The sequence below is a fragment of the Podarcis gaigeae genome, assembly GCF_964106915.1.
Source record: "Podarcis gaigeae genome assembly, chromosome: 10".
NCBI lineage: Eukaryota > Metazoa > Chordata > Lepidosauria > Squamata > Lacertidae > Podarcis > Podarcis gaigeae.
This window is the reverse complement of record NC_139686.1, coordinates 75,060,737-75,087,402: the sequence shown is the minus strand read 5'-3', so window position 1 is coordinate 75,087,402 and position 26,666 is coordinate 75,060,737. Positions and strand designations below refer to the sequence as shown.

Below are 26,666 nucleotides of genomic sequence, written 5' to 3'. Positions count from 1 at the left end.
TTATACAGTCGTTCCTTGGTTCTCAAACACCTTATGACTTGAACATTTGGCTCCCAAACACCACAAACCCGGAAATGAGTGTTCTGGTTTGCAAACGTTTTTTGGAACCCGAATGTCTGAGGTGGCTTAACCCATGCTCTACTGTATGCGCATAACTTAGCTGGATTGTGTCCACAGAGGACAAAGGTTGTAGTTGAATATTTCTTCTTTGTTGTTGTTAAATATATTTTTTTTTGTTTTCCACAATTTAATTCCACATTAACATCAATAAAAAAGAACATTTTTACCCCCCAATCCCCAAAACCTTTTCTTCAAGATTCCATGAATCTGCAGACTTCCCTCCATCCCATCTTCTGGTTCTTTATGTAAACAAAATAATAATAATATTAATAATAATAATAATAGTAATAATGATAATTTATTATTTATACCCCACCCATCTGGCTGGGTTTCCCCAGCCACTCTGGACGGCTTCCAACAAAACACTAAAATACAATAACCTATTAAACATTAAAGGCTTCCCTAAACAGGGCTGCCTTAAGATGTCTTCTGAATGTCAGGTAGTTGTTTATCGCTTTGACATCTGGTGGGAGAACATTCCACAGGGCGGGCGTCACTACCGAGAAGGCCCTCTGCCTGGTTCCCTGTAGCTTTGCTTCTCGCAGTGAGGGAACTGCCAGAAGGCGCTCGGCGCTGGACCTCAGCGTCCGAGCAGAACGATGGAGGTGGAGACGCTCCTTCAGGTATACTGGGCTGAGGCCGTTTAGGGCTTTAAAGGTCAACACCAACTCTTTGAATTGTGCTCGGAGACGTACTGGGAGCCAATGTGGGTCTTTCAAGACTGGTGTTATGTGGTCTTGGCGGCCACTCCCAGTCACCAGTCTAGCTGCCGCATTCTGGATTAGTTGTAGTTTCCAGGTCACCTTCAAAGGTAGCCCCACGTAGAGCGCATTGCAGTAGTCCAAGCGGGAGATAACTAGAGCATGCACCACTCTGGTGAGACAGTCCGCGGGCAGGGAGGGTCTCAGCCTGCGTACCAGATGGAGCTGGTAAACAGCTGCCCTGGATACAGAATTGACCTGCGCCTCCATGGATAGCTGTGAGTCCAAAATGACTCCCAGGCTGAGCACCTGGTCCTTCAGGGGCACAGTTACCCCATTCAGGATCAGGGAGTCCTCCACACCCGCCTGCCTCCTGTCCCCCAAAAACAGTACTTCTGTCTTGTCAGGATTCAACCTCAATCCATTAGCCGCCATCCATCTTCCAACCGCCTCCAGGCACTCACACAGGACCTTCACCGCCTTCATTGGTTCTGATTTGAAAGAGAGGTAGAGCTGGGTATCATCTGCATATTGATGGACACCCAGTGCAAACCCCCTGATGATCTCTCCTAGCGGCTTCATATAGATGTTAAAAAGCATGGGGAGAGGACAGAACCCTGAGGCACGCCAGAAGTGAGGGCCCAGGGGTCTGAACACTCATCCCCCACCACCACTTTCTGAACACGGCCCAGGAGAAAGGAGCAAAACCACTGTATAACAGTGCCCTCAGCTCCCAGCCCCTCTAGATGGTCCAGAAGGATGTTATGGTTGATTGTATCAAAGGCCGCTGAGAGATCCAGCAGAACTAGGAAACAGCTCTCACCTTTGTCCCTAACCCGCCAGAGATCATCAACCAGTGCGACCAAGGCAGTTTCAGTCCCAAAATGAGGTCCGCATCCTCCAGGCGTGCCTGGAGTTGTTCAGCAACCACCCGCTCAATCACCCTGCCCAAGATCGGAAAATTTGAGACTGGGCGATACTTGGCCATACTGGCCGGGTCTAAAGATGTTTTTTTAAGAAGTGCTTTAATGACCGCCTCTTTCAGCGGGTCTGGGAAGGCTCCCTCACAGAGGGTAGCATTCACCACCCCACAGAGCCCATCGTCCAGCCCTTCCCGGCTCGCTTTATCAACCAGGATGGGCAAGGATCAAGGAGACAGGTGGTTGGTTTCACTCATCCAAGCAGCCTGTCCACATCCTCGGAGGTAACAGATTGAAATTGTAAAATTCACTTACAATTCCATATCCATTTACCCAATTTTTTAATAATTACACATAGTTAATCAAAACTTACTAACATCTGTGGTTAACTATTATTTTTTCTTCTAATTTTATCCCCATCCCTACTAATTGCAAGCATTTAATCAAAGCCTACTAATGTACCAATATCTACAATATTTTGCACATAAACAGTAACCATTTCCAAGACTATTTCCCATTCTTTTCCCTAACTTTGGCATACTTTAATTTCACCAGCAGACATCTGTCAGTTGAGGCAAGTTCCAAATCCAGCTTGTCTTCCCTTCTAACTTCTCTCAGTCTCAAAGGTTGTACTTTCTGCCTCATTTTCTCCACTACGACCGCATCAAGTGTTTTCTGCCTAAACCACAAAAATTCCAAATCTACCTTTTTGTAGTTTTTTCATATCAAAATTTTTTCCCAGTTTTCAGGCTTCCTCTCCAACTTTTCCCTAGGAACATCCCCTTCCTCAGTTCTCCCTGTCCAAGACTCTATTAGTTCAATTGGTTTTGTTACCCTTTTAATGCTTTGATCCATTCAGGTTGTAAACTCATCTGTTATTTTAGCCATAATTTCCTTCATCTCTCTCATTAATTCTTTTTTCAATTCAGAAAAAAGATTCACCTATTCAAATTGAAATTTATCCCACAGGTCCTGTACTTGGGCCCTTCTGTCCAAACTCAACTCTGACTGTTTAATCATTTACAGATAGGTAGCCGTGTTGGTCTGCCATAGTCAAATTTCTGAAATTCCTTTGTAGTAAAACAGCTAAATCTGACATCAGGAATCACAAGACAGAGAAACCAGTAGGAGAACACTTCAGTTTCCCAGGACATTCTATACAAGATCTCAAAGTAGCTGTTTTACTACAAAGGAATTTCAGAAATAGACTGGAAAGAGAAGCTGCTGAATTGCAACTTATTACCAAACTTAAAACCATGGAGAGACCTGGTCTGAACAAAGACCTTGGATTCTTATCTCATTATACATGACAAAGCCATTTTTCACCTTCTCACCCCTTGCTTTTTCCTGTAAGACCTATTGCAGTCGTTAAGAGTCGTCAACAGGCTCATCACAGCTATCTGCCAATCACCCATTCCCACCACCCTTCTGAGTAATACCCCTCCCCACCTTCTCACTATATAGAAGGGTCTGGTAACTTCTGTTTCAGTGTATCTGAAGAAGTGTGCATGCACACGAAAGCTCATACCAAGAACTAACTTAGTTGGTCTTTAAGGTGCTACTGGAAGGAAATTTTTTTGTTTTGTTTAATCATTGTCATATTTTCGTCTTTCCGTTCTCAAAACAGCCAGTTTTCACCACCACCTTATCAGTTTCAAGACCATTCATAGAATCATAGAAACAAAGAATCATAGAATCATAGAGTTGGAAGAGACCACAAGGGCCATCGAATCCAACCCCCTGCCAAGCAGGAAACACCATCAGAGCACTCCTGACATATGGTTGCCAAGCCTCTGCTTAAAGACCTCCAAAGAAGGAGACTCCACCACACTCCTTGGCAGCAAATTCCACTGTCAAACAGCTCTTACTGTCAGGAAGTTCTTCCTAATGTTTAGGTGGAATCTTCTTTCTTGTAGTTTGGATCCATTGCTCCGTGTCCGCTTCTCTGGAGCAGCAAAAAACAACCTTTCTCCCTCCTCTATGTGACATCCTTTTATATAATTGAACATGGCTATCATATCACCCCTTAACCTCCTCTTCTCAGGCTAAACATGCCCAGCTCCCTTAGCCGTTCCTCATAAGGCATCGTTTCCAGGCCTTTGACTATTTTGGTTGCCCTCCTCTGGACACATTCCAGTTTGTCAGTGTCCTTCTTGAACTGTGGTGCCCAGAACCGGACACAGTACTCCAGGTGAGGTCTGACCAGAGCAGAATACAGTGGCACTATTACTTCCCTTGATCTAGATGCTATACTCCTATTGATGCAGCCCAGAATTGCATGGGCTTTTTTAGCTGCCGGGTCACACTGTTGGTTCATGTCAAGTTTGTGGTCAACCAAGACTCCTAGATCCTTTTCACATGTACTGCTCTCAAGCCAGGTGTCACCCATCTTGTATTTGTGCCTCTCATTTTTTTGCCCAAGTGCAATACTTTACATTTCTCCCTGTTAAAATTCATCTTGTTTGTTTTGGCCCAGTTCTCTAATCTGTCAAGGTCGTTTTGAAGTGTGTTCCTGTCCTCTGGGGTGTTAGCCACCCCTCCCAGTTTGGTGTCATCTGCAAATTTGATCAGGATGCCCTTGAGTCCATCATCCAAGTCGTTGATAAAGATGTTGAATAAAACCAGGCCCAAGACAGAACCCTGTGGCACCCCACTAGTCAATCTTCTCCAGGATGAAGAGGAACCATTGATGAGCACCCTTTGGGTTCGGTCAGTCAGTCAGTTACAAATCCACTGAGTGGTAGCATAGTCAAGACCGCATTTTACCAGCTTCTTTACAAGAATATCATGGGGCACCTTGTCAAATGCCTTGCTGAAATCAAGGTAGGCTACATCCACTGCATTCCCTTCATCTACCAGGCTTGTAATTCTGTCAATAAACGAGATCAGGTTCATCTGACATGACTTATTTTTCAGAAATCCATGCTGACTATTGGTATCACAGCATTCCTTTCTAGGTGCTCACAGACTGTTTGCTTAATGATCTGCTCCAGAATCTTCCCTGATATTGATGTCAGACTGACTGGGCGGTAATTATTTGGGTCCTCTCTTTTCCCCTTTTTGAAAATAGGGACAACATTTGCCCTCCTCCAGTCTGCTGGGACTTCGCCTGTTCTCCAGGAATTCTCAAAGATGACTGCCAGTGGTTCTGAGATCACATCTGCCAGTTCTTTTAATACTCTTGGATGCAGTTCATCTGGCCCTGGAGACTTGAATACATGTAGACTAGCCAAGTATTCTTGTACTATCTCCTTAGTTATTCTGGGCTGTGTTTCCTCTGCTGAATCATTTGCTCCAAATTCTTCAGGTCGGGCATTGTTTTCTTTATCGGAGAAGACTGAGGCAAAGAAGGCATTGAGGAGTTCAGCCCTTTCTGTGTCCCCTGTTTGCATTTCACCATCTTCTCCTCTGAGTGACCCCACTGTTTCTTTGTTCTTCCTTTTGCTACGAACATACCCATAAAAGCCTTTTTTGTTGCTTTTAACCTCTCTAGCAAGCCTGAGTTCATTCTGTACTTTAGCCTTTCTGACTTTGTGTCTACACGTGCTGGCTATTTGTTTGAATTCCTCTTTGGTGGTTTCCCCCCCTATCCTTTTCCATTTCTGTGTTGGCCTATTCATACCGACCTCACCACTTGATTCTGCATTCATGAGTTGGTGAGCCTACCTGTATAAACAAATTCTTAAGGTCACAGTAGAAGCAACCTCCCCCCCCCGCCCGCTTTCGCTGTAGGGCAAGAGCTTTTCTTTCTTCCTGCCTTACTTTGTGCCTCTTTAAAATGTTTCTCACACTAGCTGGGTGTGTTGACTTTTTTGTTGCTTTTAACCTCTCTAGCAAGCCTGAGTTCATTCTGTGCTTTAGCTTTTCTGACTTTGTGTCTACACGTGCTGGCTATTTGTTTGAATTCCTCTTTGGTGGTTTCCCCCCTTTTCCATTTTTTGTACACATCCTTTTTTAATCTTAACTCAGTTAAAAGTTCTTTAGATAGCCACCCTGGCTTCTTTAGGCACCTTCCATGTTTCCGTCTCATTGGTATTGCCTGAAGTTGTGCTTTTACTATCTCCCTCTTAACAAACTCCCAGCCATCATGAACTCCCTTTCCTTTTAGTATTACTGTCCATGGGATCTCACCCAGCACTTCCCTAAGTTTTATGAAGTCGGCTTTCTTAAAGTCAAGAAATTGAGTCCTAGTATGCTTGGCTGCTCCTTTCCGCTGTATAGTAAACTTCAGAAGAGCATGATCACTCGCGCCTAATCATCCTTCCACTTCTACCCCACTAACCAGGTCATCAACATTGGTTAGGACCAGATCTAAAATGGCTGTTCCTCTTGTTGCTTCTCCCACTTTCTGGACAATGAAGTTGTCTGCAAGGCCAGTGAGGAATCTGTTTGACCTTATGCTCTTGGCTGAGTTTGACATCCAACAAATATCCGGGTAATTGAAGTCCCCCATTACTACTATCTCCCTTCCTTTTGCATGCTTGGCCATCTGTTCCAGGAAGGCATCATCTATGTCCTCCGTTTGGCTTGGGGATCTATAGTAAACTCCCACAATGAGGTCACTGTTGTTCTTCTCTCCCTTAATTTTGACCCAAATGCTCTCACTTTGGCTTTGAGGTTCTAAATCTTGGATCTCTTCACAGGTATACACATCCCTGACATATAACGCCACTCCTCCTCCTTTCTTGTCTGGTCTGTTTCTCTGAAATAGATTGTATCCCTCCATTATTACATTCCAATCGTGGGACTTATCGAGTAAGTTCTCAGTAAACAGTAAGTTTACTTACTTACTTACTTACTGTAAGTTCTCAGTAAACAGTAACAGTTTCTGTGCTTTCCCACTACACCCCCTTCTTTTGACCTGTTTACTTTATACACATATGCAGTTTAACATAAAACCCAAATTTTATGTTGATATTCATATATTACAAATATCTACCTTAAGAAAGAGTCAGAAACAATATATCCATAAGAATTACCACTTAATTGTCCAGGAAAGAGAGTACTAAATTCAGTATCCAATTCGCAAAAATGTCTCAGGGTAGAATGAAGAGTTGCAACACCTGAAGATCCTTATAAATAGATATATCAACTGTTATGTACTGAAGTTCTCACCCTGGGCCAGCAGGGGGATACTGTAGATAGTTATGTAAATGAAGGATCGAAAGTGACGTTCAGTGATTGGATAGTTTGTATGCAAATGAAGGATCGAAAGTGATGTTCAGTGATTGGAAAGTTGATAGTTTTAGAAAGTTGCTACAGTTACGTTGTTCTGGATCTCTATATAAGCAGGCTGACTGAGCTCTTCAGTTCAGTTCTGTTCTGGCCTCTGAATAAACAAGAGCTGTTTGAAGAATCGCTGTGTCGTCTGATATGTTTGCCCACAACTTAACATCCACCTCTCTTGCTAGTTTTTTTTCCTCCTTAAAATTCCAATTTGTATACAGTAAACCAAGTTCAGTGCTCTGTAGTTCCCTCCAGCCGAGATAAAGTTTTCTTATATTCCCCCAACAGAGTACTTTAATTGTCTTAATCCAAATCTCATCTGCTGAGTTCAGTTTTAACGGCGGCTGCAGTTCAAAATTCAGTTTCCACTTTTATACTCCAGTATTGGTAACAAGCCAACTGGAGGAAAGCTTTGGAAGGGCAGTGTAAGGGCTCTCAGATGTTGTCAGAGTCCTGGCACTGCCTTCCCTTTTCCATACACAAATACTGTTGTGGCCAGCTTTAAAATCCTGTAGCAATGTCAAACAATAAAGAATGGGTTTCAATTGCTTTGAATTCTCCCATCAGCAGGCCCACACAGTAAATATCAAATAAGATCATAGTTTTCCACTTGCAAATTTTTTCTATGTATGGTTAATTACCCAGAAGACAAAGAACGGACTTCCTTTTCAATCCTTCGTCTGATGCCGAATTAAGCTTACTGTATATATTTGTGTATAAGCCGACCCAAATATAAGCCGAGGCACCTAATTTTAGGACAAAAAACTAGGAAAACTTATTGACTCAAGTATAAGCCGGTTCACCACATCACAAACCTGGTGGTGGCAGCAGCAGCAGTGGAGAAGGATGAACAAGCAACCCAAAAGGGCTGCTTTCAGGCTGTTTGTTCCTCCTCCACCTCTGCTGCTCGCAAGAGCAGGCATAGGAGCCTGGTTGGGAGAGGCACAGCGCAGCGCAGCACCTCTCCCAACCGCACCTCCTGTGCCTGCCCCTGAGAAAGGCGGGTGGCAACGGCGGGACCAGCGGTGAGAAAGGGCTCCTTTTGGGCCGCTCCTCCCTCTGCCGCTGCCGCCCGCCTCACTCGAGTATAAGCCGAGGAGGACCTTTTCAGCATAAAAAATGTGCTGAAAAAGTCAGCTTATATTTGAGTATATACGGTAATTAATTTCAATAGTAAATATTGTCGGCTTGAATATTGGTTACGGAAAATCTCTGCTGGTGGCCGGAGTGCTAAGGCTTCGCTCCCATGGAGGCATGTTGTTGCCAAGACTGCACTCAAACCCCCTTCTTTCCCCCACTCTCCCGAGCCTTTCAGTGCAGGGGTCTGGGAATTGCTCTTTGCAATCTGCTGGACCTCTCAACATCTTGAGAACCCTCTCAAGAGGGGTGTGTGCCTCGCCTTGGCATTTCCTCCGACTCTCGATAGGGCTCAGATCTATCAGAGTGATCAGATCTGTGCTCCGTTTGCCATCTTGCAGAGATCAGAAGTCTGTAGTTGAGTATTTCAAACCTTCCCGACTTCCGGTTGAGCCCGACCCCAGCGCGAACGGGGATTTCTTCGCTAGGAGAATCCCGAGCTTTCCGAAGGAAAAGGGGGGTGCTACAGGGCGCAGTAGCCCCCCAAAATACTCTCTGGAGGAGGTCCAGGAGTTCTGGTTCCCGCGGATGCCGAAAACGTGGACTGTCCGGTCGTCAGGTAGCTCCTAATCGGGGGTGAAGAGAATGGCGGGCAGGGAAGCGGGCTGAAGGGAAGCCATTGCTGCCTTCGGAAAGCGAAGCCCCAAGTTCGCAGGGAAAGTGCTCAATTCTCAAAATACAAGAAATTCGGACCTACCCTGATTAAAAAAGGATTAATTCGGCTTAAGGAATGATTCGAAGTTAAAAGCTGCAATAACGGAGGTCGGCTCTTACTGAAATCAGATCAGACGCAGGACTGCAAGCAGAGCTGGAAACGGGAAGTAAGTTGCCGCTAGCGGCTTTGATCTCCTCTCCCCTTTTGAAACTTTTAAAAGTAACTTCTCAGCTGCAAAAATAACAAAGTTAATAAGGGGGGAAGAAGGTGGAAACTTTTAAAGCCCTCGACGATAGAAACACCGAGTCAGAAAGACTTGGAGATCAACTTAGAACTGCTCTTTTACCATCTGCGCAACAAAAGCACCGGTCTCCATTGTTACTAAATTTAGAACAATGTCTCTTGTTGGGAACACAGAGAAGGAAGGGAATATTTGAAAGCCTTTCCTATTGGTTTTTGATAGTTTTTTTCTGCTGCTTTTTTGGTTTTTTGGAGGGATTACAAACGGATGGCTATTTATTAACTTTAATAGTGATATTTAGACCAAGGTGAAAACTAAATAAAACTTGTTAAGAACTTTATACATTTTAAGATTTGAGCCCCTGTAGACAACTCAGGAACTGCAACTTGTTTTTGTCACTACTTTAAGAATTGGCTACTTTTGGACTCCTTTCTCTGGACATGTGATCCTCATTAAAAAAAATGTTTTTCTTTTTTTTGTTTTCTGTTTTTTGGCTCTATCTTATCAATTTTCAAGTCTCTTTTTTTAAAAAAAAAGTCCTAAATTTACTGGCCTCGTCTCTTTCTCCAATTAGAGCATCATTATTTTGTACCCTCGGATTAAACAAGTTTATTTTATTTTTTCTGGACCAATCCAAGTCTTTGGATTTCTGGGCTGTTCCTGGAGGGGGACTCCCAAAATAGGATTACAAATTTGATACATCTGCTTTGGTTCACCCTGGTTTTGGGGCATTTGTTTCTACTGTTCCTATCTAATTGGAAATAGCCTAACTGGTGGCAGAAGAAGGATTAGCCTAAGTGGTGGCAAGAAGATAAAAGGTTATACCACTCTACCTTTAAAAAACAGCGTTGCTGGGAGGTTTAATTTGGGGAAGGACAATTTAATAATTTGAACTTTTCTTTAATCGGACTTGCAGATAAACCCTTTCTGAATCCCAGGGCTGTTCTATTTATGTAAACTCTATTGTGTGTGGTGATTGGAAATTATTTAAAGGTTGACTGAAATAATTAGAGTGTTTTGTCAGGTTTAAATTGTCAGCATGGATAAAGGTAAAAAATCGAGTGAAGGAACGCCAGGGGACAGGAAGGGGTCGAAACAAGAGTCAGAATTTAAAGCAGAAATATTGAGAATGTTCGCAGAAATTAAACAAAGTGAAAAAAATCTGGAAACCAAATTAGAACAGGTGGATAATAGAATTGGTAAAATGGACAAAAAAATAGATGAAACAGTTAATGAACTTAAAGGTCAAATTAAAGATGTTTCTAAAAGAACACAAAAATTAGAGGAAGGGTGGAAAAGAACAAAATTAGAAATGAAAGAAATGAAAAGAGAAGAAGAGAAAATGAAAACAGGCATGTCAGAGATGAACAAGACTCAGGAAGAAGTTTTGGACTCGATTGCAATGAATGAACTAAGACAGAGAGAAGGAAATTTGAGGCTAAGAGCAATACCGGAGATACAGGGAGAGAATATTAAAGAGAAATTGATAAAGGAATTGGCACAATGGCTCAAAATAGAACAGGAAGAGTTTGCAAAGACGGTCCAAAACGCTTTTAGATTGAGAACAAGAACAGTCAAAACACGTAAAGCCCCAGGAGACTGCTTAATTACATTTAAAGATAGGGATATGAGGAATCAGATACTACAAAAGAACAGAGAAAAAAGATTAAATATTGACGGAAATTATATCATTATTTTTAAAGACATTCCAATAAGACTATTAAAACGAAGAGAACCATATAAAGCATTTGTACAAATTCTTAAGAAAAACAACATAGAATTCAGATGGGAATTTCCTGAAGGAATTTCATTTTTCTACAAAAGTAAGAAACACAGACTGACTAGCCCAGAAGAGACAAGCAAGTTCCAGAGGAAATACAAAGAACTAAGAGTGGAAGAAGATGAAGAAAAAGGAGCCGTAGGAGGAGCAGGAGCAGGTGGATTGGGCCCAAGGGACGAAGAAGAAAAAGAGGAAAGAGGAAAGACGTCAGAAGAAGAAGAGGAAGAGGAGGAAGAAGAAGAAGGAGAAGGAGAAGGAGAAGGAAAAAAAGCTAAAGGACAATAAATTACAAAAAAATTGTATTTAAGTCAAGCGGCAACAATGGCATTAAATATTTGGAACTGGAACATTAATGGGATGAATGATAGGGGGGGAAAGGAACAAAATCGAACAATGTTTAAAAAAGAAGAATTTGGATATAATTTGTTTACAAGAAACCCATGTGGCAAGGAAACACAGGAAAGTTTTGATTAACAGAAGATTAGGAAACAAGTTTATATCCTCTGATAAAAATAAGAAGAGGGGAGTGATAATATACGTGAGGGACAAAATTGATGCTCAACAAATTTTCAAAGATGAAGGAGGAAGAATCATTGCGGTCCAGATTAAATGGCAAGGCGAAAAAATAATAATTGTCGGGATCTACGCACCTAATGGAAATAAGGCTGATTTTTTCAGGAATTTGGAAGAAAAGTTGTTCGAATATGCAGATCAAAAGATAATAATACTGGGTGACATGAATGGTGTGGTGTCATTGGAAATGGACAGACTAAGAGCAGCTGGAACTAGCAAAGAAGGGAAGCTCCCAAAAACCTTTTTTTCATTGATAAAAAGCTGCAATTTAATAGACATTTGGAGATTGAGACACCCACTGGAAAAACAATTTACTTTCTATTCGGATCCGAACCAGTCAATGTCAAGAATTGATCAAATTTGGGTTTCAAATGAGCTAACTCCAAGAATCAGGCAAATAGAAATCCACCAAGTGTAATTTCAGATCACAGTCCAATAAAATTTGAATTACAAGGATACAAAGAGAGAACATTCAGATGGAGAATGAACGATTACCTCCTGGATGATCAAAAAATTGTAGAGAAAGCTCAAAAATCTCTGACGGACTATTTTGTAAATAATCTCAACAAAGGTACGAAAATCAATACCGTTTGGGATGCCAGCAAGGCGGTTATGCGAGGATTTTTTATCCAGCAGAACTCAATCAAAAACAAAAGCAAAGAAAAAGGAAAGAAGGAAATTCTGAGACAAATAATGGACAATGAACAAAAACTGGTCAAAAAACCAAACAATGAGAAAGCAAGACGGAACATAAAGGCCCTGCAAACACAATTTGCAGTGATAATCAATAGAGAGGTGGAATGGAACATAAAAAGAATGAGACAAAGAAACTTTGAATCGGCTAACAAATCAGGAAAATGGCTGGCATGGCAAATCAAAAGAAGGAAAGAACAGAATACCATCAACAAAATCACCGTGGAGGGAGAAGAAATAGATAACCCAAAGGGTATCAGAAAAGGATTCTTGGACTTCTATAGACACTTATATAAAAGAACAGACAAGAACAACATGAGGAAAATAGAAAGATATTTAAAAGAAAAATTGGTGCAAAAGATCCCGACAGAAAAAAGAGATAGGCTGAACGCCCCGATTGAAATGGTTGAAATAAAAGAGACTATAAAAGAATTTTAAAAAGGGAAAGCTCCAGGGCCTGATGGATTTACAGCAAGATACTATAAAGAAATGAAACACATCCTGTCGCTGCCGTTGAAAGAAGTTATGGACAACATCCTTAAAGAAAGAGAAATTCCGGATACATGGAAGGAAGCATTTATTACATTTATTCCGAAACAAGACTCTGACTTAACACAAGTGAAAAACTATAGGCCTATATCATTACTCAACACAGACTATAAAATCTTTGCAAGCATTTTGGCAAAAAGGATGAAAAGAATACTGCAAGATATTATCCATAAGGATCAAGCGGGCTTCTTACCTGGCAGACAGATTAAAGATAACGTAAGGAATATAATCAATATTTTGGAATATCTGACTGCCAGAAACGAGAAGCAAGCTATGTTAATATTTGTGGATGCAGAAAAGGCCTTTGATAACATTTCTTAGGACTTTATGTTAAAAAGCTTAGAATATATGGAGGTGGGGAAGGAATTTCTCAATGGATTAAAAGCAATCTATACTGAGCAAAAAGCGAAATTAATTGTAAACAATATGATTACAGAGGAAATAGGGATATCCAAAGGTACGCGACAGGGATGTCCACTCTCACCACTGTTATTCATCATGGTACTGGAGGTTCTTTTAAAATCACTAAGAGAAAATGAGACAATAAAAGGGGTCACAGTAGGCCAAAATGAACACAAGGTGAAAGCCTATGCCGATGATCTGGTCATAACAGTGGAGGAGCCTTTGGAAAGTATGAAAAATATACTTATGGAGGTAGAAAGATTTGGCCAAGTAGCAGGATTTATATTGAATAAGAAGAAGACTAAAATAATTGTTAAGAATATGGATCAAGATAAGATAGAGAATATACAGCAACAAGTTGGCATAGAGGTGGTGAAAAAGGTGAAATATCTGGGAATTTGGATAACCCCCAAAAATATAGATTTATATCAGAATAATTATACACCAGTGTGGAATGGGATAAAGAAGGATCTGGAGGTGTGGGGACGAATGAAACTGTCTTTCTGGGGAAGGATCTCAACGATAAAGATGAGCGTGCTACCAAAATTGTTATTTCTGTATCAAACGATTCCAATAATCAAGGGAACCGGGGTATTTAAAGATTGGCAAAGAATTATTTCAAGGTATATCTGGCAGGAAAAGAAGCCAAGAATCCAATTTAAGTTATTAACTGATGCAAAGGAAAGAGGAGGCTTCGCCCTGCCAGACTTGAAACTGTACTATGAAGCCTTGTGTCTCTGTTGGTTAAAGGAATGGATAAAATTAGAAAATACAGAATTGTTAGATTTAGAAGGTTTTGATAATAGATTAGGATGGCATGCGTATCTATGGGCTGGAATGAAGAAAATCCATAAAAGTTTTGAAAACCACATTTTCCGAGGATCGTTAATAGAAGTATGGGAGAGGTATAAAAACCTACTAGAACCAAAAACTCCACACTGGTTGTCTCCGTTAGAGGTTATGTCTGTCAAAAAAACTAATATGAGAAAGAATTGGATTACATACGGAAATTTGACTATGAAAGAAGGGGAGAAATGGAAAATGAAACCTTATGAGGAAGTGAAAGAATTTGTGTACGACTGGTTGCATTATTTGCAGATAAATGAAATGTTTAAAAAAGATTTTAAAGAATATGGATATGCAGAGAAGGACTCTAAATTTCAAATAGACATAATAAATAGTGAGTATAAAATCCTATCCAAAATGTATAAGATATTGTTGGAATGGCATACAAAAGATGAAGAAGTCAAATCAGTTATGATAAAATGGGCCAAAGATATTGGACACAATATTCAATTTAATGATTGGATAAAATTATGGAATGAAAGTATCAAATTTACTGCATGTACTGCATTAAAAGAAAATATTATGAAAATGATGTATAGTTGGTACATTACACCAGTAAAACTTGCAAAAATGTATAAAACATGTAAGAAGTTTTGGAAATGTAAAGAGACAGATGGTACATTTTTTCATATGTGGTGGGAATGTAAGAAAGTGAAAAGCTTCTGGGAGCTGATATATAATGAATTGAAAAAAATGTTGAAATATACATTCGTTAAGAAACCAGAAGCTTTTCTCTTAGGAATTGTAGGTAATGAAATAAATAGAAAGAACCACAAAATCTTCCAGTATGCAGTAACAGCAGCAAGAATATTATTGGCTCAGAAATGGAAACAAGAGCAATTACCAACGCTGGAGGAATGGAGAACGAAGCTGATGGACTATGCAGAACTTGATAAACTGACTGGGAAGATCAGATATCAACGAGATCAAAAATTCATCGAGGACTGGGGAAAATTAACAAATTATTGGGAATGTTTAAGTGATAAGGAAATAACGTTAGTGGCATTTAGAGAAGCTCTGTGAAAAAATTAAGTAATATTGTAAAAAAGTAAAATAAAAGAAGGGGGAAGACATAAAGGCAATATAAAAATTTGGAAATGTGAATTTAAAGAAATTAAATACAAATGATTGGCAGGAAAGCCGAAGGAAGTCAAAAACTGAAAAGTTTAATAGAAACTGTAATGTGGAATGATTATATGTTTGTATGGAAAATTAATAAAATATGATTAGAAAAAAAAGAGTATTTCAAACCTTCCCATCTGGTGGCCATAAGCAAGGAAACAAATTAAGATGATCCATCAATGAAATGGAACAGTGGCTCTCAAACCGCAACATTTAAGAGCCACTTATTCAGTCTGCTTTTACACTTTTCTACCAACCTTACTATATGCTTGTGAAACACGGACGACTTATAAACGCCATCTCCAACTCCTTGAAAGATTCCATCAATGGTGTCTCTGAAAAATTGTACACATCACTTGGGAAGACAGGTGAACTAATATCAATGTACTGGAAGAAGCAAAGATCACCAGTGTTAAAGCAATAATTCTTCAACATCAACTTCGTTGGACTGGTCATGTTGTGCAGATGCCTGATGATTGTCTTCCAAAGCAACTACTCTATTCCGAACTTAAAAATGGAAAGCGTAATGCTGGTGGTCAACAAGAGAGGTTTAAAGACTCTCTAAAGGCAAATCTTTAAAAATGTAGTATAAACACTGACAACTGGGAAACACTGGCCTGCGAGCGCTCCAGTTGGAGAACAGCCTTGACCAAAGGTATCATGGGCTTTGAAGATACTTGAACACAGGACAAAAGGGAGAAAGGTGCTAAGAGGAAGGCACGCTTGGCAAATCCACACCGTGATCAACTCCTGCCTGGGAACCAATGTCCCCACTGTGGAAGGACGTGTGGATCCAGAATTGGCCTCCACAGTCACTTACGGACTCATTTTTAAAATTGTGTTTATGGAAGACAATTTTACTCAGCTATGAAGGATCGCCAGAGAGGAAGAAGAAGACACTTTTCATAGAATTGTGGGTCATGCTGACCAATACTATAATCAACTGAGTTACATGTTGAAAAGAAACACACATAAACTGTTAATCTGGCATGAGTATCTGAGGCTGCAAAAATATGTCAGTTTGACCTGAGTTGCTGTAAATGTGCTTTTGGGAAATTAATAATTGTCGGATTAAACACCCACAAACCAGAACTATCAGCAAAAGAGAACAAGGCTTGAACATACCACAGTATGTATAAAACAAACAATTCTTACACCGCATCAGATATATGGAGTTGCTGCATTTTTTTGGCTTTCTGTGGTTCTCTAACACGTCCTGAAATAATTATTAACACCTAGTGGGGGCTGGGGGTGGACAGCTCTGTCAGTGGAGTTGTCCAGTACCTACAGGTGATTGTGTCTGTTCTGTCCAGTAGTCCCTCGACTCCCTAAAAAACGTTGTTGTTTTTTAAACCCAGAACCTTTGTCTCATTTTTGCTCTGTCAAAAATTCTGGGGGGAATACCATTTCTGGAAAAAGCAGAGTACATTAAATCTTAATCATTTCAACACATTGCCTCTTGGTGGGTTGTTTTTGTTATTTTAAGTAACATTCTCTTGACTCCAGTAAGAAGAAAACTACCAAAGCAGGGAAAGGGAGAGGATACTTCAAGATCTCACAGGCTCAGGCTTGGGCTTGGGCTGGTTCTGCTTATTTTCACAAGAAGCAGAACCAGCAGAGCTTTTCCTGGTCTTTGCCACTTCAGGCTGAATGTAGCACTCTCTAATATTTCTCTGATGAAAATAGGGACATGCAGGGTCAGCTCCAGATTGAGGTAAAGAGAAACAGATGGGGGAAATAGAGAGAGGGAGAAGCGGGGGGAGAAATAAGATTTGTGCCACATGGGATGGAATAGGACAGAATATGTGACCTGAGAAATCAGCCCCAGTGATATACTCTTAGTTGGCAAGTTTCCAGACCAGAAACTACTTCTTGCTACCTACAACCTGTATCCAGACCCTGTGTCCCTATTTTACAGGGACGTCCCTGGTTTAGAGAAGCTGTCCCGGTTTCTGATTTGATCCCAGAATGTCCACTTTTCCTTAGGATGTCCCTATTTTCATCAAAGAAATGTTGGAGGGTATGGAGTTATCCAGTCCCCAAGCCAAGAAGGCAATCCTATATAGGGAATTTTTAAAATGTTTTATTGTGTTTTTTATATATGTTGGAAGCTGCACAGAGTGTCAGGGGCAACCCAGTAAGATGTGTGAGGTATAAATAGTAAAATTATCATGATATAATGGGACACCCCTATTTTCATCGAAGAAATGTTGGAGGCTATGGCTGTCTCCAACCACTTGCAGGTCCAGGCCGTGCAATCCCCACTTCCTCCGCTTAGATGAGCTCCCATCAAGGAGACCACACAGTTGAATGGAATCATATCAGGCCACAACTTTATTGACTACAGCTGGTTTGGCAAAGGCATTGGGTAAGCATGTATTTCCAGGCTGCCTATTGGAAAGAGCATCATGGTCAACCTGGCAGTGGGGATTCCTGCCACTTACATCAACTAGGGGGATCCCCACAGGGATCCCCGTCTCTAGGAGCACTTAGGCCCAAAGCGCCCATCTGGGTGAATGGACAGAAGCAACTCCATCATGGATCCCTTTAACGGGATACCCTATTTCTGGATTGGAAGCTGAGGGTACAACCCCTCCCTCCAACCAAGGCTAAGGTTACCAAATGCCTAAACCTCCAAAGTTGTGATGATTGCTACAGGTAGGCAAAACATCCAGGTCAAAGCCAATTCGCCTGGTAGTCAAATTCCAACCAGCCCCACAAATACGGCAACCCCCACAGCCAAAGCAAAGTCAATTCAATGAGTAAAGGCAAAAATTATGGGGGTGGGTGGATCCAATGAAGAAGACGGCCAGTGCCTTGCCTCCCGCCGACGATGCAGGGCTGGGTGTCAGTGTCTGATCCCTTCCAGAGCGCAAGCTTCACCTTGCGCTCCCAGCTTGAAATCCTGCTCTGCGTCAGCCTGCCGAATTGGCCAATGGCAGGCTGGCATTGAAGGAGGGCTGTCCGGGGCTCGAGGGAACAATCAGGCTTCCCTCAGGTCCGCTCCCAGGAGATTTAAGGCCCCTAACGCCCAGCCCTTCTTGGGGTAAGCGGACCTCTGGGCGGTATACAGTGCCTGTGCACTACACTTGGCTGGGTAGGAAGAGTGACTCTAAATGAGGCAGCAATGCCAGCTCCCGGTGGACCCCTACTCAGTCTGAGCCCCATCAAGTCCCCATTGGGGGAGATTCCATGGGGAGGGACGAGGCATATATGGTAATCCCACCTTTTCTGTACTAGTAACCCCCGTATAAGTATAGAGACAGTTGTTCCCAGGAGCCTGAAAAACACTGAACTCAGTTATCTTCTTATTTTTAGTGCGGTTGGGAACCTTAAAATTGTTGAAGTTCATTCGCATGGCTATTACGTGAAGATACTGAACAGTTCTCCTGATAAAGAAGAGGGCATTGGAGATTATACACTCCAGCAGAACTTTGGCGGCCATCCAATAGCGATCTTCAAATTCCCCCCAAAGATCAGAATGAAGGCTAATTCTTCAGTAATGGTGAGCAAAATAACAAGGTGCATTGCAGGAGAGGTTTAGTAATCAGAGGGCTGCATTTGCTGTTATGTTGTGGAAAAATTCAAGGCAAAAGTATGCAGCGTCTGACTGCTTGCTTCATAGAATCATAGAATCCTAGAGTTGGAAGAGACCACAAGGGCCATCGAGTCCAACCCCCTGCCAAGCAGGAAACACCATCAGAGCACTCCTGACATATGGTTGTCAAGCCTCTGCTTAAAGACCTCCAAAGAAGGAGACTCCACCACACTCCTTGGCAGCAAATTCCACTGTCGAATAGCTCTTACTGTCAGGAAGTTCTTCCTAATGTTTATTCTTCCTGTTTCATTGTTGCAGGTCTGGGCTGCAGATTCTAAAAGACCTTCAAAACCTCCAACAGATTATCTCTGGAAGGACCTAGACAAGTTTAAACCAGGCCCAGAATGCACCACTATCCTTTGCAATCCTTCTGGGCAGGTACTTCTGATCATAGGAGCTAACGCCTATATTTGAGGAAATCACACGCCCCCAAAAAAGTTGTCATGTGATCAGTTATATGGGGCAGGGCTTACCTAGGCCCCAAAATATTTTATTCAAGTTGGCACCCCTGCTTCTGGTAGCTACCTTCCGATTCTTTTATAGTAAACTGGGATTTCCTTGGGTTTGGCTTTCTTAAAACTTGACCACCATATTATTCCAGATCTTAATTAGAGATAAGGCTTATTGGTCAAAGGCCTTGACAAAGGCCAATTTTGCATTGTACCTTTAAGCACACTGTAGCCCCCAGATAGAATAACCTAGCTGTCACTTTTTAATTCCGATCGGTATATTAGAAGAAAGGGGAGGAACAGAGAAAGTGGCTATGTGACACTTCTGAGAGAAAGGTGATAAGAAGGAAAGCAGGGCAGGGCTTTTGAAGGGACCTTAATAGCTATGTTGAAGAGAAAATGTCAGCAGGTATCACTTTTCCTATCCCTGCACAAGCATCAGGTCAGCCACATGGAGAATGTCAAATGATTTTGCCACATCAGAGCTATTTCCCTAGAAAATAGAGGTGCCAGAACTCACCATGAACACCTTCCCTGTTTTCTTAGAATGGCACTGGCCTGATTCTAAGGTGCTGGAACTGAACTCCAGTGAGTTCCACTTTGTTTGTTTTTTTAAAAAGCCCAGTGCCACTATACGGTACTTACTCCTATTATTATATTCTATATTAAGACTAGACAGATCTTCACACACAGCTACTGCTCCCAAGCAGTGGCGGTGCCAAAATTTGGCACCCCCCTCCTCTTGCCTTTCGTTCAAAGTCATTGTTGCGAAGCCCCTTGCGGCACCCTCTGAGCTCCATACCACTGCAGCTGAACCATGCTGCCCTCAATCCACCTCTGTCCCAAGGATACATCTCATATGGGGGCATTTCTCATTTCACCTGGAAGAATGAGTACCAGATCTTTAGTTTCAAATAGCTGGTAAAGAAGGAAAGAATTCTGGGTGGGAGAAGGGGAGAAGAGAGAAATTTGGTTTCTTTCCCAAAAACTATACATTCTCTGAAATGGAGCTATCCTTCAAAATGTGCACTTCTTCAATTTTGCGATGTAGGTTTTTTTATTTTTTAAAAAATGTACAAAAATGCATTTATTAATGGAAGAAACATACAAAAATACACTTGCCAAAATGTGTATAATGGCATATAGAAATGTGTGTATTAGGAGAACCATGTGCTAAAATACTTATGATTTTTCATTGCAAAAACCATTGTTTTTGCAATGAAAATTCGCAAGTATTTTAAAGGAATGTAGAGAACTGAATTATTATTTTTAAAAATATTTTTATTAGCAATTTCAACATAGCAAATTATCAAACCATAGAATTGCATACATTATTCCCCCTTTTTTCCACCCTTCCTTCCATCCCTCCCCCCCACCAGAGACTTCCCTCAGCTCCTCTCTCTGATTTCTCAGCATATATTATTCTCTGCCTGTTATAAAATTGTACATATCCTTACATTATCTATCTAACATGTTATCTTTTTTTTGTTAGAGCATTTATTAATTTTCCAATAAGAACATCCAATTAACATATCAAATCAAATCCAATAAAAATTAAAAACTAAAATTAAAAAGTCCAATTGTCTTCCAAATTATAGTCTTAATTTTTTGTTGACTTCCCACAATCTGAATTCCGAAGCATTTTCCAAATCATAGTCCGGCCTCTCATCATCAGTGTTTTCATAATTCAATATCCCGATTTTATCCTCCATGTTTGTCTCTGGCTCTGTGATCCTCAATCATGTCAGAAGACAAATGATATTTTTTTTCATAGAGTGCAGATTTGCCCATGTATTTCAACTATTTGTTTTTCAATTGTGCCGCTTCATCTAATTGTATCCATTCCAGTCTTCTGACCAACTCTTTAAGGATTGTTATTTTGGCAGCTCCCAAATCGTTAATCTTTCCCGTCCAGCTGTTATAGAAGAAACAGAGAGAAACCTCCTTCAAAAACTCCTTGTTGATTTATTCTTAAGCTGCCTGTTTGACGATTGATCAGCCTTTGGAATCCACCCAGTCCCTCCTCCGGGCCCTAGAGGGGGGCTGCCAGACATCCATTTAGCCTTTTCTCTCTCACACAGTGAAAAAAGTCTTTTTGCAAACAGTTGCATATATAATATTGTCTCCAGTCTTTGTGGCCGGCCATCAATTAGCTCCTGTTTCTCTTAATCAGGGAGATATTTCAAATATTCCGTAACTGCTTAGTGGGTGAGCACCATTTTACTCTTTGTTTTCGTCTATAACAGGTATTTCAAATCTTAAAAGAAAAGGCGGCTGCGGATAAGTTCCAATTATATATAGAAGTCCATCTGTATTACCTTTTTTAAAGCAATTTAAGTTCTTAATGAGGCTTGGCATGAAAAACCAATTGTTAATGTTAGAAGAAAGAAAGAACATACCAAGCCCCTCCAGAGTCCACACAGCATGATGAGGATCTCTTTGAAGTTCGATCTTTTACACCAGAGGCTGTACATACTGCAGCCCCCCCCCCCCAGCTTCATCAGTTCAGAGCGTGTCTGTTTGTTTTTCGAATCTTTATATTTTCCCAAACAGATGCGTCCGGCTATGGGAGTGGCATTGCAGGAGTGCCAGTCTTCCTTGCTCTGTGACCCAGTGCCCTGCCATCTGCCACACCAGCAATCTGGGGCAAACCGCAGGTGACCGAGACAGTCCTCCCCTACCCTGGGGAGGCTGCCAGGGCTAATTACCCCCATATCAGCCCTGAATTATCAGAACGGCTGGGGTCCAGTCGTGTGGGAGTCCGCCATTTCCCACCGTCGGAAACAGGAAGTCTATCCAACATGTTATCAACCAATAAATTTGTGTATGTTTATTCAGAACCTGCCAAGGAGTCCAGTTCATCTCGTTGTCTTTTTAGATAATTTGTAAAAAGCTCCCATTCTTCCTTAAAGTCACAGTTGTCCTTATCCTGCAGTTTATATGTCAATTTAGCCAACTCTGCGTAGCTCATCAATTTCTCTTGCCACTGTTCCTTTGTTGGGGTTTCCTCATTCTTCCATCCTTGTGCTATCAAGACTCTTGCTGCTGTTGTAGTATACATAAATAAGTTCTTTTTTTTTCTTGGCAGGTCTTGCCCTACAATCCCTAAAAAAAATGCTTCTGGTTTGTTTTTTTTTACAAATGCCATTTTAAACATGTTTTTAATTCATTATATATCATTTCCCAATTTTTAAAAACTTCTCTACATTCCCACCACATATGATAAAAAGTCCCTTCTTTTTCTCTGCATTTCCAACATGTATTTGACGCGGTTGTACAGAACTGAATTTAAGGCTGGAAAAATGAGAAACCGAAGTTGTCCGTTCTATTCCTCCCTAGGTTCAGGGGTTAGTGATCAGCTGGTGTGCAGGCACAAGCTGGTCAGAAGCCTGGCTTAGGGGCAGAATATGTCTTTTGCACTCAGATGGAGCCAGGGTCATCCTCTTGCATCTCCATTTTAAAGGATCAGGTAACATATGTTGGGGAGAAACTTTGCTGGAGATTCTGGAGAGCTGCTGGGCACTCAGGACAATTAGCTTGACCTGGAATAGTAATTATTACTACTTATTAAATTTCTATTCATCTGAAGATCACATGCAGTTCACAACCTAAAAATACAAAATGAGAACACAAAATACATAATAGAAACAGAAAAAACCAATAACCACAAAAAACATTTAAAAGGGGATAGAATATTAATCAGCCAAAGGCCTGGTTAAAGAGAAACGTTTCATCTGGTGTCCAATATGTTTATATAGTATGCTTCCTCCACCTCTGACACTCCATTTTGCATAGAAACCCTTAAGAATTAAATATTGTTCCAATCCTTTTACTAAGCACATAAATAATTAGGATTAACAGCTTGCAGCTTGGGGGGAAAACAAAAACATACACCTTGAACTTATCTGATGTTGCCCATCCATCTTCAGTGGTTGCTGGGCAGCCCTGATTCCTGCTTGCCACCGTAACCAAGACCAGCCTTGGATAGGAATGGGAAGGGCTGCCTTGTTTCTTGATGCCTTTGGGGGATTTCAAGGTATGTGACGTTGGGCAGCCTGATAGTCCTAGAAACAGTTTGCCTGAACATGCAGTGCAGGAATTTAAGCTTTTACTCTTCTCCTTCTAGGCTGTCGCTTGGTTTACACCCATCAATTGGAACCAAAAGCAAACAAAGGAAGGAGAAGAGGGTGGCAGAATCTGTAGAAATTTAATACAGCCTATTATTGGCATGCGCCAGCAAAAAGACCGATGGCAACCCAGGATGTTTGACGTTTGGCAGGGAAATGTTGGTCAAAATCTTACAGGGACAAATGAACCAGAATTTATTCTACGGTATTACACCTGAATCAATTTGCATTATTTATGTAATGTTTCATATTATATCATATCATACTATCCAACTTTTTCTTACCTGCTAGTTTTTGGGTACAACAAAGATCACAGCCTCAAAAAGAATGGTGCAAAAGCAGGACTGTAGCTAGGGGGTGGTGAGGTGGGTGATGGGGGGGCACAAAAATTGGCTTTAAATATGCCCATAAATATAAATATTGATTATTACCTCATAAGAAATGGTTTTTAATAGAGGGTGAATTGAATGGGTGGGGGAGAGGCAGAAAGAAGAGCCGTGGCTGGGGGCGCAATCGGGACAGTTCTGCCAGGGGCACAAGATCACCCAGCTACGGCTCTGTGCAAGAGTGTGACACGAGCACTCTGGGTTTGTCAGAGGCTCACGTCAGAGTGCTGGACCTTCGGCATTCTGGCGCAGCCCTGCTCACAAGACATGACCCGCCACAGCCACGGTCAGGTCCAGCAGGGCCTGCCACAGCCAGCCCCTCAAGATGAGGGGGGGCTCAGCCCCATCCCAATATATGGGGGGGGGGGCTTGGGTGTCCTCAGTCCCATAGAGTTGGCACCTATGCTAATAATTAAAATGGCTTGTTTATTATAAGGATTCCTCACTGTTCTTTGGGACGCTCAGAGTGGCTTCTGTGAGGCTTCCAGTGGCTGTCCCTCATGACACTCATGCATAGTCTTGTTCCAGCAGAAGGTGCTTCTGGGCTCCTCACTGGAGCAGATTATATCACACCCTTCCTCCTTCACAAACCCAGGGCAACAGCAATTCCAAGTACCTTTCTTTTTCCCTTCTGGAGGCTTCAGATTTTAAAAGGCCTCACATAAACCTTTGCAAGTTTTTCCTTGAAAGTGTGTAGAGGTTACTCAGCACAGACAAATCAATATGGAAGGAGTCCATGGAGATTGGGGAGGGGGTGGAAAGCCTACCAGCTAACACATCTTTTTGGTTTTTGCACTGTAGTACTGCAGACTGGAATGCAAAAGCCTGCAATTTCAATACAAGTCTAATGAGCAAAGTCTTTGGAATGCTGCTGGCAGAGTAGAATGATAGTCTTCTAATTTAGAGCAGTTTAGCTGGATAAAGCTTTCTGCATGTAAATTCTTAGCTGTCTGTTCGCTAAAACATCATTTCCAAAGTTGTATTTTGGAGGACACTGAATGCTCAACACATGGAATTGTAGGAGCCTTGAAAGCTTGTGTGCCATGGTCCAGATCTCCCTGAGGTGAGCCAGAGAAGCTATAGAAGGGTCAGACTCTGGTGAAATAAATGCCAGCTGACAACAAAAGAAGCAAACATAGCAAAGAACATGAGGTCCAGAGGAATGCATGAAGAGAGCCAAGGCCAACATTATGTTAATGTTATTGAAAATATTTAAATAGATCAGAATATTTATTTTTAGGATCGTACTTTAAGGGGCAGGGAAGTAATAGCACCTGTGAGCAATCCAGATTGGATCTGGATCACATCAGTGAGGGAGGAGTGATTTATTCCCTCCTCCCTTAATGTTTTCCAAGTTAAAACTGCTCCTGTGAAGCTGCTCTGGGACCTGCAGGAGAAAACATGCAAGCCATCGTATGGTTACCTGTGAGTTTTCCTCTATGGCAAAATAGTTAAAGGGGGAGAAATTGTAATTAGGTAAATAGCATTGGGGGTGGGGCTCACATAGGATCACATCAATAATTTTTTTCAGCAGTGTTTTATCAATGCACCTGTGTGCACTGAAAACATAGAAGAGGGAAAAGATGCCAGGGAAAGTCAAGCTATAGGGAACTGCACATTCTGCAGCTCCAAAATTTATTTTGGAAATTCTCTTAGTTAAACTGGAATTCTGAGGGAGATACTAAACCAAATAAATGATAATGGGAATGTACAGAGAGAACCCTGTCATTTGTAGTGGGCACTGCAGTGTACAACCCCCCCCCCCCCCATGCATCAGTACACATAAAAGACTCTGTATGAAACCTCTTGCTTCTATTTCTACAGGGAAGAAAAGATCCCACCCATCCTGTACCCCGTGCAAAGTTCTTGGTGCCAAAACCCAAGCTCTCCCACACATCCCCATTACACTGTGGGAAGATACATCCAGGCGGGCACTGAGGGGAGCCACTTGGGCAGACAAATGAGAACTCAGCTGGTAAAGCAGGATCCAGATACCGGTGAGTTAAAGGACATGTAGAGAATGAAAGGTGGTGTGTGTTTGTTTTTAAATACCGACAGAAGGAATTTAGAGAAAGTGACAAGAGCAAAAGATTTCTCGTAGGATCTTCTTTTGCATCAGCCTTGCCGATACTTATTGCTAACACATCTGTTGTGTTGGTACAAGATGTTTGTTGTTAGGGGTGTCTCTTTTTGGAAGCTGAAATGACACACTGAGCCACCACTGGGAGAGACCCGCTATGTTAATGAAGCAAGTGCAAAGAAGCTGCTCAAATACTGTGAACACCAGACAAAGCGGTGACACACACATACACACAGAAGGAAAAGGTTTCAATGTCCCCAGGGACACATGTCAAAAGGAGTGGTTAAAATTAAGAAAAAGCATGCTGCATAGCTATTTTAGATTTAGTTAGATGTCTGTGCCAGAAATGAGGGAGGGTTAGTTTTGGTACAAATAAGTACAATAGCACCAGGTAAAAAATACATAATCTATATACATAGACATAATATAGAGAAATCAGAGAAAATTACAATGGAATATACTATAAAATTCAAACAGCATGACACCCATACAATCATTCATCCAGCCTCATTCACCAGCCATTCCGCTCCACTCCACAGCCATTCAACTGCAGAGCTCTCATTGCCAAAATTAGATACTTTTCACTTAAATTTCACTGATTTCAAGGGGAGAATTAAACACATTTGGTATAGAGAACCCATATTGTAAATGCTCAAAACACACACTATTCTAATAGTGCACACCATACTCATTACAACAGAAACAGGGTTTCTGTTGAGGTAGGTGATTAGCTGTGGGAGGAGCTTATCAGAGCTTGCAGAGCAGCAGCTGAAGAAGGAGCAAAAAGGGTTTTCTGGTGTGTGTGTTATGATAGCCACAACATGTTAATCCATGCTTCATTTCTAAGATATGGCAAAGGCTGTGCCATGTTTCTAGAAAAAGAAGCACCGGAACTCACCACAAATGCCTCCCTTGTTCTCTTACAATGGCAATGGTGTCCACCAGAGATGTGCCGGAACTGAGGTCCAGCAAGTTCCAGTTGGAAAAAAGACCTGGGTAAAGGTGTGGTATCCAGATATCTAGGAGAATTCACAAGATGCTTTTTTGGTGGCATTGTGTAA

At 41.5% G+C, this 26,666-nt stretch overlaps 1 protein-coding gene across 9 annotated transcripts in view; it reads left to right on the top strand.

Annotated features, from left to right (window-relative positions):
- Positions 1 to 26,666, top strand: part of LMNTD1 (lamin tail domain containing 1) — a 196,627-nt gene that overhangs the window by 79,780 nt on the left and 90,181 nt on the right. For all 9 annotated transcript variants that reach the window (XR_014555833.1, XR_014555834.1, XM_083701549.1 and 6 more), the window contains exons 6-9: positions 18,284 to 18,470; positions 18,822 to 18,941; positions 23,139 to 23,344; positions 25,350 to 25,522. Coding sequence is in view for 7 of the 9 variants with exons in the window: in XM_083701549.1 (XP_083557675.1) it covers positions 18,284 to 18,470; positions 18,822 to 18,941; positions 23,139 to 23,344; positions 25,350 to 25,522 (686 nt within the window). In the remaining 2 variants the exon portion in view is untranslated. The remainder of the gene's footprint in view (positions 1 to 18,283; positions 18,471 to 18,821; positions 18,942 to 23,138; positions 23,345 to 25,349; positions 25,523 to 26,666) is intronic.